At 53.2% G+C, this 16,494-nt stretch overlaps 1 protein-coding gene across 1 annotated transcript in view; it reads left to right on the forward strand.

Moving 5' to 3' along the window:
- LOC130386155 (serine/arginine repetitive matrix protein 2-like) overlaps positions 1 to 4,592 on the forward strand; it is a 17,312-nt gene extending 12,720 nt beyond the window's left edge. The window contains exons 12-14 of the mRNA XM_056594931.1: positions 164 to 286; positions 1,240 to 2,830; positions 4,296 to 4,592. Of these exons, the coding sequence (XP_056450906.1) occupies positions 164 to 286; positions 1,240 to 2,803 (1,687 nt within the window). The 3' untranslated portion in view covers positions 2,804 to 2,830; positions 4,296 to 4,592. The remainder of the gene's footprint in view (positions 1 to 163; positions 287 to 1,239; positions 2,831 to 4,295) is intronic.
- Positions 4,593 to 16,494: the final 11,902 nt, after the last annotated feature.

A 16,494-nucleotide genomic window follows, 5' to 3' on the forward strand; every position in this document is an offset into this window, starting at 1 on the left:
TACCACGACGACGCGCGCCACCTCCACGCCGCTGTCATCCGACAGCGGCGTGGAGGTGACGCGCGTCGTCGTGGTAGTCGTGTCTGACAGCGGCGTGATGGACGACTCCGTCTCACACACCGCCGTCCGCCGACTCACTTTCACTTTCCCTCTCCCGGCGCAGCGGAGACGAGACGGAGACGGACTCGGAGGTGGAGGACCGCGTGGACGGCGTCAAGTCCTGGCTGTCCAAGAACAAGGGCTCCACCAAGGCCCCGTCGGACGAGGGCAGCCTGAAGAGCGCAAGGTTAGTGTCTCTCCTTCCTCTCCCTCTCCCTCCCCCTCCTCCCCCTCCTCCCCTGCCCTCGCTCCCTCCCCTCAGGCCCTACAACCTACACAGCACTCCTCTGTGTTGTCGTAGCCTCGTGGGAACAACCCCCCGACCGCCCCCACCGCCTCGCCCTCGAAACAAGCGCTCCCCCGGGGCGGGGCTCTGGACGAGGGCCGGGTGAGTGTTCCCTAGGATGAGGTGTCAACGGTCCCTCGCAGCCATCTCCCTAACGACGGCGGAGGTCGCGCTGACAGATTTATGGAGGTGGCCGGTGGCCAGTTGGCATGGCTGCTAAATGGTCCCTCTGACTGGGTTAGTGAGATGTTCCCTATGCTAGATTACCCTTCTGACTGTATACATAGCCGCCATAGCACCGGTTATACTCACTCCCGCGGCCTCCATCTCCTCCTCCTCTCCCCTCCTCCTCCTCCATCTCCTCCTCCTCCTCCTCCTCCTCCTCCACCTCTCCCCTCCTCCTTCTCCTCCTCCTCCTCCTCCTCCTCTCCCCTCCTCCTCCTCCTCCTCCTCCCTCTCCCCCTCCTCCTCTCCCCTCCTCCTCCCTCTCCTCCTCCTCCCTCTCCTCCTCCTCTCCCCTCCTCCTCCTCCTCCTCCTCCCTCTCCTCCTCCTCGCCTCTTGACTTTAAAGACGCTGCCAAGGACGAATGCAAATGACAAAGAATCGTTTTCATTCCTGCGAGGCGGGAAAGAGGTGATGCACTGCTGCATGGTTTCAGACGAGCACGGAGAAGTATAGCACGGGTCCACCGGGCTACATCTCTTCCTGTAGCGTGGGATTAAAGAAATGCACATGATTAGAAAACACACACGCCTTTTCCCTTGTTTAAATTCACCCCCTCTTCCTCCTTGTATATTTCCGTTCCTCCTTCCTCTCCTTCGTTCGCCCCTGATGTGCGGTATGAACCACTCAGACACGCGGCCAACGCGGACCCCAAGGAGGGGAAGGAGGGCAAGGAGAAGGCGTCGGACGGGGGGAGAGAGGGTCAGGAGCCGGACCTGAGCCGCTCGGTGTCGGTGATGAGCACCCTGAGCTACAGGAAGCGCTCCAACCTCAAGGACTCCATCGGGGGGAAGGGCGACGAGAGCTCGCTGTTCAGCGCGCTGAAGGAGCAGCCCGACGGCCACGACCACGCCGCCCTCCGCAAGGCCAAGGCCAAGCCCGGCGGCGGCGGCGGCGACGCCCCCGACGACCGCAGGAAGTCCACGACCGACGACATGGACGACCGCGGCTCCGTCATCTCCGCGGCGTACTCGGAGGCGGCCAGCCGCGCCCGCAAGGGCCTGGACCGCCGCTGGACCGCGTCCCGCGGCGGCGGCGGTGGCGCCAGCCCCGACGCCGACTCCGTGGTGTCCTCGCTGGCGCCCAGGCGGCGGCCGGCGGCGTTTGACGACGACGACGACGACGACGACAAGTCGACGATCAGCAGCGTGAGCCGCTTCAGCCCACGCTCGCTGCAGCGCAGCACCTCCTGGAAGGAGGAGCGCCGCGCCGGCTCCCGCCTGTCGCTGGCGCGCAGCTGCGGCCTCAGCGAGTTCGGCGTGTGCGTGGACGAGGACGATGACGAGGACGCCCGCAGCCTGGCCTTCACCGGGGGCGGGGGGTCGTCCTACAGCCCCCGCTCGCCGCGCGGCCGGAGCTACTCCCAGCCGCCCCGGCCCCGCTCCTCCGAGGGGAACGGCGCGGCGGTGGCGGCGGCGGACGGCGCGGACGCCAAGCCCGTCACGCACCGCAACTACCTGGACCCCGACCTGGAGGCGGCCATCAACGAGGTGCTGAGCTTCAAGCCCATCAAGTTCAAGAGGAGCAAGATGGAGGACTCCGGCGATGAGGGGGAGGAGGGGGAGGGCTTGCTGGCACCGGGGGGAGGAGGAGCGGGGGAGGACGGCCGGAAGGGCGTGTCTCGGCTGAAGGGAGACGACGAAGGCCCGGGCCGGAGCACCACAACCACCTCCTCCAGCCTGTCCCGCTCGGCGTCGGGCTCGGCGCTGGACCACGGCCACCGCTCGGCCAGCAGCTTTAGCTCCGCCTCCAGCCGCAGCCGCAAGCCCAAGAAGAAGAGCAAGGCGTCCTCCTCGGAGAGCTCCTCCTCGGACGCCGGCCGCAGCCGGAGCCGCAGCTCCAAGGGGCAGAAGAAGAACAAGAAGTCCAAGAAGAAGTCCAAGAAGAAGGAGGCCAGCGAGTCGGAGGACTCCTCCTCGTCCTCCTCTTCCTCCTCCTCCTCGTCCTCCTCCTCGTCTTCGTCCGGGAGCTCCTCGTCGGGCTCCACCATCTCGTACCGGAGCTCCAGCAGTGTGAAGAAGGGTCTGGCGAGGCGGCCGCGGCTCTCGGACGACGACGACGACGACGCGCCCCCCAGCCGCTCGGCCAAGCACGGCAAGAAGGAGAGCAAGAAGGAGGGCAAGAAGAAGAAGGAGGGCAAGAAGAAGGTGGACAACCTGGTGATGAAGTACCTGTACCAGCCCGACAGCGACTGAGAGCCCAGGCCGGTGGGACGGCGAGCGGTGAGGCCGAGAGCCGCCGGGAGCCCCCCGGAATGAGCCGAGTCGGGAGCGTTGGCCCAAAACTAACCCACTAACGGAGTCTGCTTACCAGCGGATGCATTATTAAACACCGCCCTGATGAGTCTGTGTACTGGAGTGGTGAAATTGCCAAAGTAACAACAACACGCCTGCTGTTGCATGCTTCTGCACCGGTTGATTGGAAGGGGGGGGGGGGGGGGGGGGGGTTTGGCCGCTCTTCGTCACGTGGACGGTGTCCGTAAGCGATGCCAACGGTGTACATGTGCTGCTGGCGGGAGGCGACATTACCGCCTCACATCCCTGGTAGTTTGTCTAGCAGCTCCTCAGCCTGGAGTCTCCTGCAGTCGGCTGGCACCGAGCTAGAGGTGGAGAGAGGCTCCCCAGACCTCCCACTCGCCCCACAGCAGAGAGAGAGAGAGAGAGAGAGAGAGAGAGAGAGAGGGTCGTGAATTAGCCTGGGCTGGATTACATGTTGGCGTGTTTCCACGCCTGGTGCTTGATCCCTCCCACTTCCGAGAGAGAGAGGGAGAGGGCGGGAGAGAGAGAGGGATGGGGGGGAGAGGGAGGGAGGGAGGGAGGGAGGAAGAGAGAGGGAGAGGGAGGGAGGGAGATGGAGGGAGGGAGAGAGGGAGATGCATGCGGTGATGAGAGGGGGAGAGAGAGAGGGAGAGGGAGGGAGGGAGAGAGGGAGGGAGAAAGGGAGGGAGAGCGAGAGATTGCACTAGAGAGAGATAGATTCTTAGAATAGTTATTTCCCAACAAGAGTCCCTAAAGGACGGGCTAGCCTTGTTGAGGAACATGAATCTCTCTCTGCCGTTCTGTGAGGCTGAGTTAGGTCTCTTTGGATGTGCATTATCGCCCGCTCACAGACGGTCGCTGTGACCCCCTGATCCTTTTAACACAGACCGAGGAGCTTTTCAAGAAGTGCGTCCGACATAAATAATTGTGGACGCCGACCGGAGAATACTTAACGATGAAGTGTGTCGTGTGAGGCTGTCGCAGAAACGGAGGCCTTGGGTTCGTTCGGAGCGCTGTGGATACGCGTGAACGCAGAAACGCTTTACATTCCTCCCACACCACTAAGCATGCTGCATCGTTCCCCACGTACTCCTGTCCCCCTGCCCTTGTGTTCTCCTTCAGCGGATCCGCGCTACTCCTGCATGCGGTGACGCAAACGCCTCCGTCGGGTTGCATGAGGAGACGGACACGCTCCCTCTAGTCTCCCTCTGTCCCCGCCTGCTCCCCCCAACCGCCCCGGGACGTTTGCTCCCTCTGCACGTGACGTCACTGACGCTCTCACTCACAGGAAACACACGGTGTTCAGCAAGTAACTGTGTGTGTGTGTGTGTGTGTGTGTGTGTGTGTGTGTGTGTGTGTGTGTGTGTGTGTGTGTGTGTGTGTGTGTGTGTGTGTGTGTGTGTGTGTGTGTGTGTGTGTGTGTGTCCAGTCCTCCAGTGTACAGAAGACACCTGTGTGGCCCCCGACCAGAGGAGGATGCCGGAGACCCCCCCACGAAGCCCCCGACACTGAGACCCCCCCTGGACTCCCCAGCGCCGGAGACCCAGGCCTGACCCGGCCTCACCTCCCTCTTCCTCACCCCCCCTTTCTCACCTCATCTTCCTCATTATCATCGTCCTAACCTCCCTCACCCTCATCTTCTTCATCATCTTCCTCTTCCTCTTTCACTTCCACTCCCCTCCCTCATCTCCCTATCTTCATCCTCCCCCCTCCTCCCCTTCCTCATTCCCCCCCCCCCCCCACTGACTCCTGAGCACCATCACCTCAATTTGGAGTATCTTTATCATAGTTTTACTTCTAAGTGTGACGCGATTCCCGTTTAGTGACTTACTGTGTTTGTATTTATTTGAACCGAGCCGCGAGACTTTGTACCTCGACCACTTAAAGAGCTACTATATGTGGATGGCTGGGTTTAGTTAAACCACTGGTTTAGCTAACCACCGGGTAGCCACTGGGTTAACTAGCCACTGGTCTAGCGAACCACTGGTTTAGCTAACCACCGGGTAGCCACTGGGTTAACTAGCCACTGGTCTAGCGAACCACTGGTCTAGCTAACCACTGGTTTAGCTAACCACTGGTCTAGCTAACCACTGGTCTAGCTACCAACTGCTTTAGCTAACCACTGGGTTAGCTAACATCAGCGCGGCGGTGAGGCTAACTCCCGTTGTGGTCGTCATGCCGACGGTCTGACCGCTGCTGGAGGAACCAACGCCTGCTCGTGTTGGAGCGACCGGTGGACGTGTGCCATGCTGCTGCTTACTGCTCCTTTAATCAACGCTTCGTAGCGCGCCGCGACGCAGACCGCAAGGAACATGATTCTGAAGTAAGATGTCTTCTGTTTTTAGAGGCGACGCATTGTAAAGCGTACGTTTTTAGGATGAATTTGGATGTGCGGTTGTTAACATTGCCTTTCTGTATGGAGGTTGGTTGTGTGAAGGTGATATTCTAATAAAAGAGTTTGTTGACGCCGGCCGTGTCTGTGGTGGTGAGGGACTGAACGTGTGACCTTGAGGGGAGAAGGAATGAAATAAACTAGATTTGTAAACAAAGATATAAAAGATAAATAAAAGATGGTTGCCGTAATATTTTCCAAGCTCCATTTTGGTAGAGAGAGAGTGTGTGTGTGTGTGTGTGTGTGTGTGTGTGTGTGTGTGTGTGTGTGTGTGTGTGTGTGTGTGTGTGTGTGTGTGTGTGTGTGTGTGTGTGTGTGTGTGTGTGTGTGTGTGTTTTTGTTCTGCAACACGTTTTCAGGCAGTTTTTCATGAATTCCTTCCACAGAATGCATCTGAATATCAAGTGAGTGACTAAACGTACAGTTGGTTTAGTGAGCTGCTGCTTTATAAATGTGAAAGGGCTCAACGTTTTAATGAGCTCAACTTGTAAATGTCTTCAGTCTCCGACCGGCCGCGATATTTCCGACCAAAATCGAATTTACAATTCTAATATTTCATACAAAATGCAAAACCCTGTGCACTATGCATGTCTTACATAGGTGAGAATGTTTTCATGCATCAATAATCCAATGGGAATCAATCAAACCGATCAGAAACATGAAAATATGACATGAAACTCAACCCTGATACTTTACTCAATAGATAATTCTGCTTACGTAAACTGTGTCATCTTGCTGTCAGGTAGGCGTGGGTGTGCACTGTGCTGCTTCTGAAAACATCATCACACCTCCGATATAGTCATATCCGACTGTTTAACCTCCCTCCCATCACCTCATGTTCCAGCGAGAGGTGCAGTCACCACTAAAGCACGACGTCATCGGACTTCAGCTCACAGCGCGGTTCTGAACGCTACACACTCTGACCTCATGGGAGAAAACGGGCGAACCCTGGAGAGGTTGTAATCTGAGGGATTTTCTAAACTTCATGGAAGTCAAGCAAGGGGAGACGGGGACAGGAAGGGATAGGCAGTAGGTGTGTGTGTGAGCTGTGGGTTCTCGTGCAGTAGGTGTGTGTGTGAGCTGTCTGTTCTCTTGAGGTAGGTGTGTGTGTGAGTGTCGGTCCTCGAGCAGTAGGTGTGTGGTGTGTGTGTGTGTGAGTGGTCGGTTCTCGAGCAGTAGGTGTGTGTGTGTGAGCTGTCGGTTCTCGAGCAGTAGGTGTGTGTGTGTGAGCTGTCGGTTCTCGAGCAGTAGGTGTGTGTGTGTGAGCGGTCGGTTCTCGAGCAGTAGGTGTGTGGTGTGTGTGTGTGTGTGAGCGGTCGGTTCTCGAGCAGTAGGTGTGTGGTGTGTGTGTGTGTGTGAGCTGTCGGTTCTCGAGCAGTAGGTGTGGTGTGTGTGTGTGTGAGCGGTCGGTTCTCGAGCAGTAGGTGTGTGGTGTGTGTGTGTGTGTGTGAGCTGTCGGTTCTTGTAGAAGGCATTAATGTTTCGTCTCTGGCTTAGTATTTGCATATCTTCACAGAAGCTCATCTGCATATCAGTCTTATTTCCTCCCGTTCCTCCATGTGGGAGCATGAATATTAATACGGACACAAAGAACACTTTATTCGTTTTACTTTTATCAACAGTTGGATGATAATAATAGCTCAACATGAAACAAATTATATATGGTTTGAATATAAAGGACTGGGGAGGGGTTGTATAAGAGGAGAATATAGAAACAATTCACTGATTTAGTGTCTAGATCAGGGGTGGGGAACCTTTTTCACATCAAGGGCCATTTCAATTTTTCCAAAGTCCTCAGAGGGCCGTACCATTATGAACACATAACTAAAGATGAAAAAAAAGACAAAAAAAGTCTATAACTGCTGTGTTACTAAGCCTCATGTTTGCTGCATTTCTAGACGCACCTAATGTGATGGCTGGAACTGTTTTTCTCTAGCAAGGCGTTTGATGTCAGCTGGCAGTGATGATGAAGCTACTCCAGGGATGGGCAACTTTCATGATAAAGAGGGCCACATTTTTTATCATAACCATCGGAGGGCCACATGACTTCACACTTCAACTATACGTGAGCTGAGAGAAGCTACATAATTTTGAATTTGGTAGATGATTTCCTGTGTTCTGGTGCATTTTGGCGATGGCCACTACCTAAAAAATCGTCCAGAATCATAACCTATGTACGGTATGTTAATTGAACCAACATACATTAATTTCATGTTTTCCATGCTCAAACAGCCACATGAATGGTCAGTATTTTTATCAGTGCAAAGGGCTCACATACATCATCATTCAATGAAGTCAAAAAACTGAAAAACCGTGGCCCAACATTAAGTGCAACAACTCAATGAACTCAAACCCAACAAGCAGTTGTAGTAGTTGTAGTGGCGACTTAAGTGGATATCTTTAGTGACTGATATCGCTTCTAAGCAAACTAGACGCATGGGTTTGCCTTTGAATTCTATGAATTCTTCTCATCTTTCTTGAACGAGTTTTCTGTAACTCGATCAATTATTATTATTATTATTATAATTATTTTTTTTTTTTTTTTTTTTTTTTTTTTTTTTTTTTATGTGCAGGCTGAGTGGGCATGCGGGCCGCGGGCCACATGCCCGCGGGCTGCGGGCCGCATGCGGCCCGCGGGCCGCCAGTTCCCCATCCCTGGTCTAGATAAAGAGAGAAACTCCTTCAGTACTAACACACCATGGATTCATTATTTATTTTTTTGCAGCATATTGGTGGTTCAAAATATGTCTAACCCATCTGCTCCTGAATGACTTGTCTCTGTATTCACTGTCTAACCCCTACCTGCTCCATAATTAGTGGTCTTTATTCAATGTCTAACACCCACCTGCCCTATATTACCTGTCACTGTATTCACTGTCTAGGTCCGTCCTTCTCCTAAATGACCTGTCTCTGTATTCCCTGTCCAACCCCTACCTACTCCTTAATTATCTGTCTCTATTCACTATCAAACCCCTACTTGCTCCCTAATTACCTGTCTCTCTACTGTCTAACCCCTACCTGCTCCTTAATGACCTGTCTCTGTACTGTCTAACCCCTACCTGCTCCTTAATGACCTGTCTCTGTACTGTCTAACCCCTACCTGCTCCTTAATGACCTGTCTCTGTACTGTCTAACCCCTACCTGCTCCTAAATGACCTCTCTGTACTGTCTAACCCCTACCTGCTTCTTAATGACCTGTCTCTGTACTGTCTAACCCCTACCTGCTCCTTAATGACCTGTCTCTGTACTGTCTAACCCCTACCTGCTCCTTAATGACCTGTCTCTGTACTGTCTAACCCCTACCTGCTCCTTAATGACCTGTCTCTGTACTGTCTAACCCCTACCTGCTCCTTAATGACCTGTCTCTGTACTGTCTAACCCCTGCCTGCTCTCTTAATGATCAACCCTCTCTATTAGCTTATTTCCACAGCTGGAGTATTTTCCGTACTTGATTTGGATTGGATTGGTGTTACACTATGATGTTTGTTTACCACAAAAACTTGTTTTAATTGGATGCAAGCTCAATTTTGCTTTGAACTCCTCCGAAATGATGTGGTAGACTGCGTGAGGAGGTGTCAATCCCATCTGTGTTTCACTCCCAGCTCGCTCAGAATCATCTCTGTCTACAGTTTGATGTTTGATTAATTACAAGTATTCTGGCACCGCAGACGAATGAAACCCTGTTTTCTCCGTCTGCTGAGGGGATATTTGTAATAATCGAGTGCATCTGTCGTCATACTTCCTAAACAGAGAGAGAGAGAGAGAGAAACGGAGTAAGACACACAGAGAGAGAGACAAGGAGAGAGAGAGACGAGAGAGACAGACAAAAAAGAGACAAGGAGGAAGAGACAGATACACAAAGAGAGAGACAGACAGAGACAAAGAGAGAGAGACAGACAGAGACAAGGAGAGAGAGACAGGCAGAGAGACAAGGAGAGAGACACAAAGAGAGAGAAAGGCACAGAGAGAGAGAGAGAGAGACAGGCAGAGAGATACAAAGACAGAGAGGGAGATCAAAAGGGCGACACTGTTGTGTCTGTGACTCTCCACATCAATCTGTATTCCCTGCGGACGGGGCTCAGCTAGATTCAGAGGGATTGATAGTGCTAGATTACTACCCCGGCTGACATTTCCCCATCGCTCTGTTGTTTCTCTCCCCCTTTAAAGGGACGTCTTATTTATTCCAACCTCACTCTATATCGCCCGCCCATAGCTGAGGATTCCGCCCCTGGCTTTCGTGTTCCTCCCTTAAAAAGGCTTTGTGGCCGCTGAGTGGCAGATTAGAGTCTGCCCCTGACGTCTCAGGTCCCGCCTCCTCCCAGCGCGTTTCACGGACTGCTGGAGCGGCCAATTGACGCCATGTTTTTTAAGCAAGGTTGTGTGCACGCACGCACACACACACACACACACACACACACACACACACACACACACACACACACACACACACACACACACACACACACACACACACCTGCTGACACGTGCATGCACACAAAACGTATGAATGTGTGCACACAATGAACACGTACACACGCACAATAAACACACACACACACAGACAAACATGTGCATGCACAGAATAACAGACGCTCAAATAAAACACACACACACGTACTCAGACAAAATGAGCACACACACACACACCCGCAGACAAACACGTGCATACACAGAATAACACGAATACGCTCACACAATCAACACACACACCCACCTGCAGACAAACACATGCATGCACACAAAAGTACACAAATTCGCTCACACAATGAACATACACACACACACACATGGAAGCACACAAAAACATACACACAGACACACCCAGATAAACAAGTGCATGCACACAAAAACATACGAATACGTGCACACAATAAATGCACACACACACACAAAAGCTGGGACACACAAAGACACACGCATATAATTTTGCTCAAATACACACACGTGCACAGAGAGACAGGTGCATTACCGCCACAGAGAGACAGGTGCATTACCGCCACAGAGAGACAGGTGCATTACCGCCACAGAGAGACGGGTGCATTACCGCCACAGAGAGACAGGTGCATTACCGCCACAGAGAGACAGGTGCATTACCGCCACAGAGAGACAGGTGCATTACCGCCACCGATTTCCAATCCCATCTCCCCTCTCCTACCCTGACCCCTCGGCCGCCGCCGCCGCCGCCGCCGGGGTGTGTATGTTAATGACTTCCTGTAGCCTCTCCATGTACGCTCACTGCTGACACGGCTCTGATGGAATAACAGAGGAGCTGCGAGCCATCCGCAGCCTGCTGAGATCGTACCGAGGCGGCAACGCAGAAACCCCCCCCTCTCCAGCCCTACCTGATGGTCCCCTGAGCCCACAGCGCGTACACACACACACACATGTACCCACACACATACATACACACACACACATACGTGCACACACAAACACTGACAAACAAGACACACGTACACATATGCACAAACACACACCAACACGTACTGTATGCACACACAAACAAACAAACATGCACACACACATACACAGACAAACAAACATACTCACTCACTCACACACTCACAGTCGGCCGCCCCTCTCCCCCTCCCGGGACGAGAGGCCGCGACCCCAACCACCCGGGTCCATGGGGGGAGGGCCCTCCAAGTGGGGACAGGGGGGGGGGACGGAGACAGAGTGGGGGTACGTGTGTCTGTCTCTCGTGCGCCCGTGCCGACGCGGGCGCCGTATGACCCTCTGATGCCGTGCGTGCGGCGCGGTTGACATTATGCACGGGTCCGTGGGTCGATGGGACCAATGAGCACGCCCCCCCCCCCCCCCCCCCCCTTCTGCTCCAACTGAGTGGGCGGGTTTTGAGCCGGGCTCCAGACGGGAGATATTAAGAGGTTTTATCGGTGGACGCGTCGATGTTGTCCGAGCGGAACTCTTTAACCTGGACCGGTAAAATAAACCCTTGAAGTGGAAAAAGGAAAATTGTGTGTGTGTGTGTGTGTGTGTGTGTGTGTGTGTGTGTGTGTGTGTGTGTGTGTGTGTGTGTGTGTGTGTGTGTGTGTGTGTGTGTGTGTGTGTGTGTGTGTGTGTGTGTGTGTGTGTGTACCTTGAAGTGTGTGTGTGTGTGTGTGGTGGGATTAGGGCTGAGGTTCTCTCGGCGGTAATGTAGCTGGGTGTCAGGGGTTTTGAGGAGAAAGTCTCGTTCTGTTCAGAAGGTCGTTCTCTCCGCTCCCTGAAGCGCTGAAAACGTCACGTGATGACGTGACAAATATCTGAGTCATCTCACCCTCTCTCTGAGATTCACTCCTCACTCTCTGAGATTCACTCCATCCATCATAGAGTACCGCTTTCACCAATATCCTGTATTTACCATATGTGCAATATTTGGTTTATTATGTATTCTGACAGATTAGAATCGATGATAACACTGAATACTACTTTTCAACATTTTTTCAACGCTGTGATTAATGAAGGAGATTACCTTGATACCTTCTGGGGCGATGTTCAGCTCTTATAGGCAGAACATCGCCCCAGAATATCTCTCTCTCTCTCTCTCTCTCTCTCTCTCTCTCTCCCCCTCTCTCTCTCTCTCTCTCTGTCTCTCTGTCTCTCTCCCTCTCTCTCTCTCCCTCTCCCTCTCCCTCTCTCTCTCTCTCTCTCTCTCCCCCCTCTCTCTCTCTCTCTCTGTCTCTCTGTCTCTCTGTCTCTCTCTCTCTCTCTCTCCCTCTCCCTCTCTCTCTCTCTCTCTCTCTCTCTCTCTCTCTCTCTCTCTCTCTCTCCATTAAGCAGTCATTTAGCTAAGTGCCATCAATCAAGAGACAGTGAGTGAAGTGTGGGGGGGGGGGGGGTCTTCACCTCGGGGGTGGATGCTGATGGGGGGGTTAGGCAGTCGGTCACACGCGGCTGGCGTGGAGGGGGGGGGGGGGGTCTTCACCTCGGGGGTGGATGCTGATGGGGGGGTTAGCTGGCGTGGAGGGCGAACCGAACTCCGGCCTGCCTCTCAGCGCCCTCCCCCTCCATCTCACCGAGCGTGTGATGCTAGGACGAGCTGACACCCCCCCCCCCCACCTCGGGCTGCGGCGGGAACAAAGCCGACCTCCGCGGGCCCCATGGGTGTGAAGAACGCCACGCTTTTCAGCCAATGGGGACGCAGAGTTCAAAGTAGTCGGTGGTGACTTCACAGCAGCCATCTTTAACCCCCCCCCCCCCCAGCCCTCCTGACCTATAGAGACGGAAGGAGGGAGAAGGGGAGTGAGGGAGGGAGGGGAGGGAGGGGAGGGAGGGAGGGAGACAGCTCTCCCATTATGTAGGAGTACGGTTCACCTTCATAGAGTGTGTTATTAGACTTATATTATTATTATGACTAGAGTTTTCACGTGCGCAACCTCTAGTTTTGATTAGACCCACAGCAATAATGTGGAAATCCCAGTCCATAATCTAACAAGTTTCTGAGCGCATAATTTAATAACTTTTTGCCTATAATTGTACAACGTATAACATTCGTTCACCACAATTGACTCTCAAAAGCAGTGCCAACATTTAAATATTTTTTTAAGCATTCAGCGAACAAAAGGCAACAGACTGATTATCATTCAGGAGGCCACTGTTTCTGTTGTTTTATTTTTCTTATACTATGTGTGTATGCTATGTGTGGCTGTAGGCTACTACTGCCTGTCTTGTCCAGGACACTTGAAGAGATGTTTAATCTCAATTATGATTTTCATTTTCAACTAACCTATAGTAGTTGCCTTGCATTTGTGTCGTCCTCCTCCTCCACAATGGCGTACAGAGTCAGTTGAACTAGGCCCGTTAATCGCGCCTCTTGTGCTGAAGAAAATGAAAGCAGCTTCCCCAGACTAACTTGCCATCTACGATTGAGCTTGGTCTGGCAATAGCAAGACTAATAATTCACCATACTGTGTTATTGACATGTTTTCGTTCTGTGTTATAGGGACACTGTCTCTTTAAGATCACGTGACTTATGTGTTGATATGATGGTCGGTTCGATGTTTGAACTTAACGGTTTTTATATGACAAAATGAACCTCGGCGAACCTCGAACCTGTGTGTGTGTGTGTGAGAGCTGCAGGCTGCTTGGCACATACGCACATGAGTAACTTGAGTAACTGGTGCGACAGGCCTGCTATTATAGTAGTAAGATAAGATTGTAAATAAAGTTATGAGCCCTAGTTTCTGGTATCGTAGGAGAACGCACAATGTCAAATAAAGAAATAGATGCATGTAAAATAAAAAGAGTGAAAAACACAAAAAGGAACACAGAATATAAACCTACACTCACAACAGTGGCAGAGAGAGAAAGGTAAATATTAAAGCATAAACAACCCGGGGCAAGCATCTCAGACGAGGAGGTGGATTCATAACAACAGATCTCAACCCGTCGCATCCCTACAGCCTCCTCTGGAACGCTGCTCTGTACAGACACCACCTAGAGACCTGTCCCTGCTCAACCTCCACCACCTCCTCCTCCTCCTTAACCTGATCCTCCACCTCCTCCTCCTCCTCCTCTGGGACGCTGCTCTGTACAGACACCACCTAGAGATCTGTCCCTGCTCCTCCTCCTCCTCATCCACCTCCCCCTCCTCTGGAACGCTGCTCTGTACAGACACCACCTAGAGATCTGTCCCTGCTCCTCCTCCTCCTCCTCCTCCACCTGATCCTCCACCTTCCTCCTCCACCTCCTCCTCCTCCTCCTCTGGGACGCTGCTCTGTACAGACACCACCTAGAGACCTGTCCCTGCTCAACCTCCACCTCCTCCTCCTCCTCCTCCTCCTCAACCTGATCCTCCATCTCCTCCACCTCCTCCTCCTCCTCCACCTCCTCTTCCTCCTCCACCTCCTCCTCCCCCTCCTCTGGAACGCTGCTCTGTACAGACACCACCTAGAGATCTGTCCCTGCTCCACCTCCTCTATCTCCTCCTCCTCCTCCTCCTCAACCTGATCCTCCATCTCCTCCACCTCCTCCACCTGATCCTCCACCTCTTCCTCCTCCACCTCCTCCTCCTCCTCCTCTGGGACGCTGCTCTGTACAGACACCACCTAGAGACCTGTCCCTGCTCAACCTCCACCTCCTCCTCCTCCTCCTCCTCCTCCTCAACCTGATCCTCCATCTCCTCCTCCTCCTCCTCTTCCTCCACCTCCTCCTCCTCCTCCTCCCCCTCCTCTAGAACGCTGCTCTGTACAGACACCACCTAGAGACCTGTCCCTGCTCCACCTCCTCTATCTCCTCCTCCTCCTCCTCCTCAACCTGATCCTCCATCTCCTCCACCTCCTCCACCTGATCCTCCACCTCTTCCTCCTCCACCTCCTCCTCCTCCTCCTCTGGGACGCTGCTCTGTACAGACACCACCTAGAGACCTGTCCCTGCTCAACCTCCACCTCCTCCTCCTCCTCCTCCTCCTCAACCTGATCCTCCATCTCCTCCTCCTCCTCCTCTTCCTCCACCTCCTCCTCCTCCTCCACCTCCTCCTCCTCCTCCTCCTCTTCCTCCACCTCCTCCTCCTCCTCCACCTCCTCTTCCTCCTCCACCTCCTCCTCCCCCTCCTCTGGAACGCTGCTCTGTACAGACACCACCTAGAGATCTGTCCCTGCTCCACCTCCTCCATCTCCTCCTCCTCCTCCTCCTCCTCTTCCTCCTCCTCCCCCCCTCCCCACCGGGGCCCAGGTGTCCCCCCTAATGGAGCGGTGGGGGGCGGGGGGCCGGCTGATGGATGGGGGTGGGCCGTGATGTACGGTCGGCTGCCCCCCCTCTCGGACGGAGCCCCTCTCTCTGGTCAAGTGACCTCCACTCAGACCACTCCACCTGCCTGTAAACATGATTCATGGAGAGGTGGCGGTGTGTGTGGGTGTGTGCGTGTGTCTGTGATTCACGGTGTGTGTGTGTGTGTGTGTGTGCGTGTGTGTGTTTGATTCACAGATTGGTGTGTGTGCGTGCGTATATGTGTCTGAGATGCACTGATTGGTGTGCATGTGTGCGTGTGTGTTTGATTCACGGATTGGTGTGTGTGTTTGTGTGTATGTGTGTGTGATTCATGGAGTCGTGTGAGGTTTGATTCATGGAGTGGTGTGTGTGTGTGTGTGTGTGCTTGACGGAGTTCTTTGTGTGTTTTTACGGAATGGTGTGTGTGTGTGTTTATGTGCGTCTGTGATTCATGGAGTGGTCTTTATGTGTGGTTGTGTGGTTGTGTTTATGTGTGGTTGTGATGTTGTGTTTATGTGTGTGTGTGTTTGTGTGTGTGTGTGTGTGTGTGTGTGTGTCTGACAGCTCAAAGCTATCCCCTCCAGACTTCGAACCAATCAGAGAGCCCTGAGCGATCGAAGAAGATGGAGATTAAGAAGACGAAAAAGAAGAAAGCGGGGGGCCTCGCATTCCTGGTCCCAGCGTTCTGCAGACGTTCTGCTGAGCACATCTGTGATCTGCCATCAAGGGGGGGGGGGGGGGGTGCTGGGAGATGACGGTGATGGTGGTTCAGGTCACAGAGGGGGGAGGGAGGGAGGGTTGGAGAGAGAGAGAGGGTTGGCGGGGGGGGGGGGGGGGGGAGACACACACAGGCTAATCAGACGTATCTGAACCTCTTTGACTTCCCTAGAAACTCCATAGTAAGCTGTGACTATTACTAGTACTACTAATGCTAGTACTACTACTTCTGCTGCTGGTATTAATACTATCTTGAATTCCACAGAGACTACTAACAACACAATGAGACCTGCTAATTAGCATGATGCCTCTCTCTGAATTATCCTGCTGCCTCTCAATGTGTCCTGATAGTACAATTAAACTTGATTTGGTGTGAAAAACACACGCAGGCCTGAAAAGCTTGTAATTCCTTTCTACATTTCCACACTGCAATCTTTGGCAGCACATTCTGCTATTCTTACCGAAATATGCTTCTCCCTGCGTCTTGATTTTACATGTAGTCAACAAATCCTAGGCCATTAGGTAGGACCCGCTGAATTATTCAATGGTCTACCTTTTGGCTTTTATGCCATTAACAATGCAATCCTCGGGCGAATGACGGGTGACCTGGGATTTTGCACTTTTACCCGCATTTATTGACTTACTTGCCGCAGATATTTTGAAATCCTGGCAGGCCGGCGAGAGAAATGTGCCGGCTGCTGACATCGTGGATTTCACCCTCCTGGAAAAATCCAACCAGAAAGGACTTCCAGTTGGCCGCCATTCGACTCTCTCCGGAGGGACATGTCACCTCAAATTTGTTATTATTTTC

The sequence above is a fragment of the Gadus chalcogrammus genome, chromosome 7 (genome assembly GCF_026213295.1).
Source record: "Gadus chalcogrammus isolate NIFS_2021 chromosome 7, NIFS_Gcha_1.0, whole genome shotgun sequence".
Classification (NCBI taxonomy): Eukaryota; Metazoa; Chordata; class Actinopteri; order Gadiformes; family Gadidae; genus Gadus; species Gadus chalcogrammus.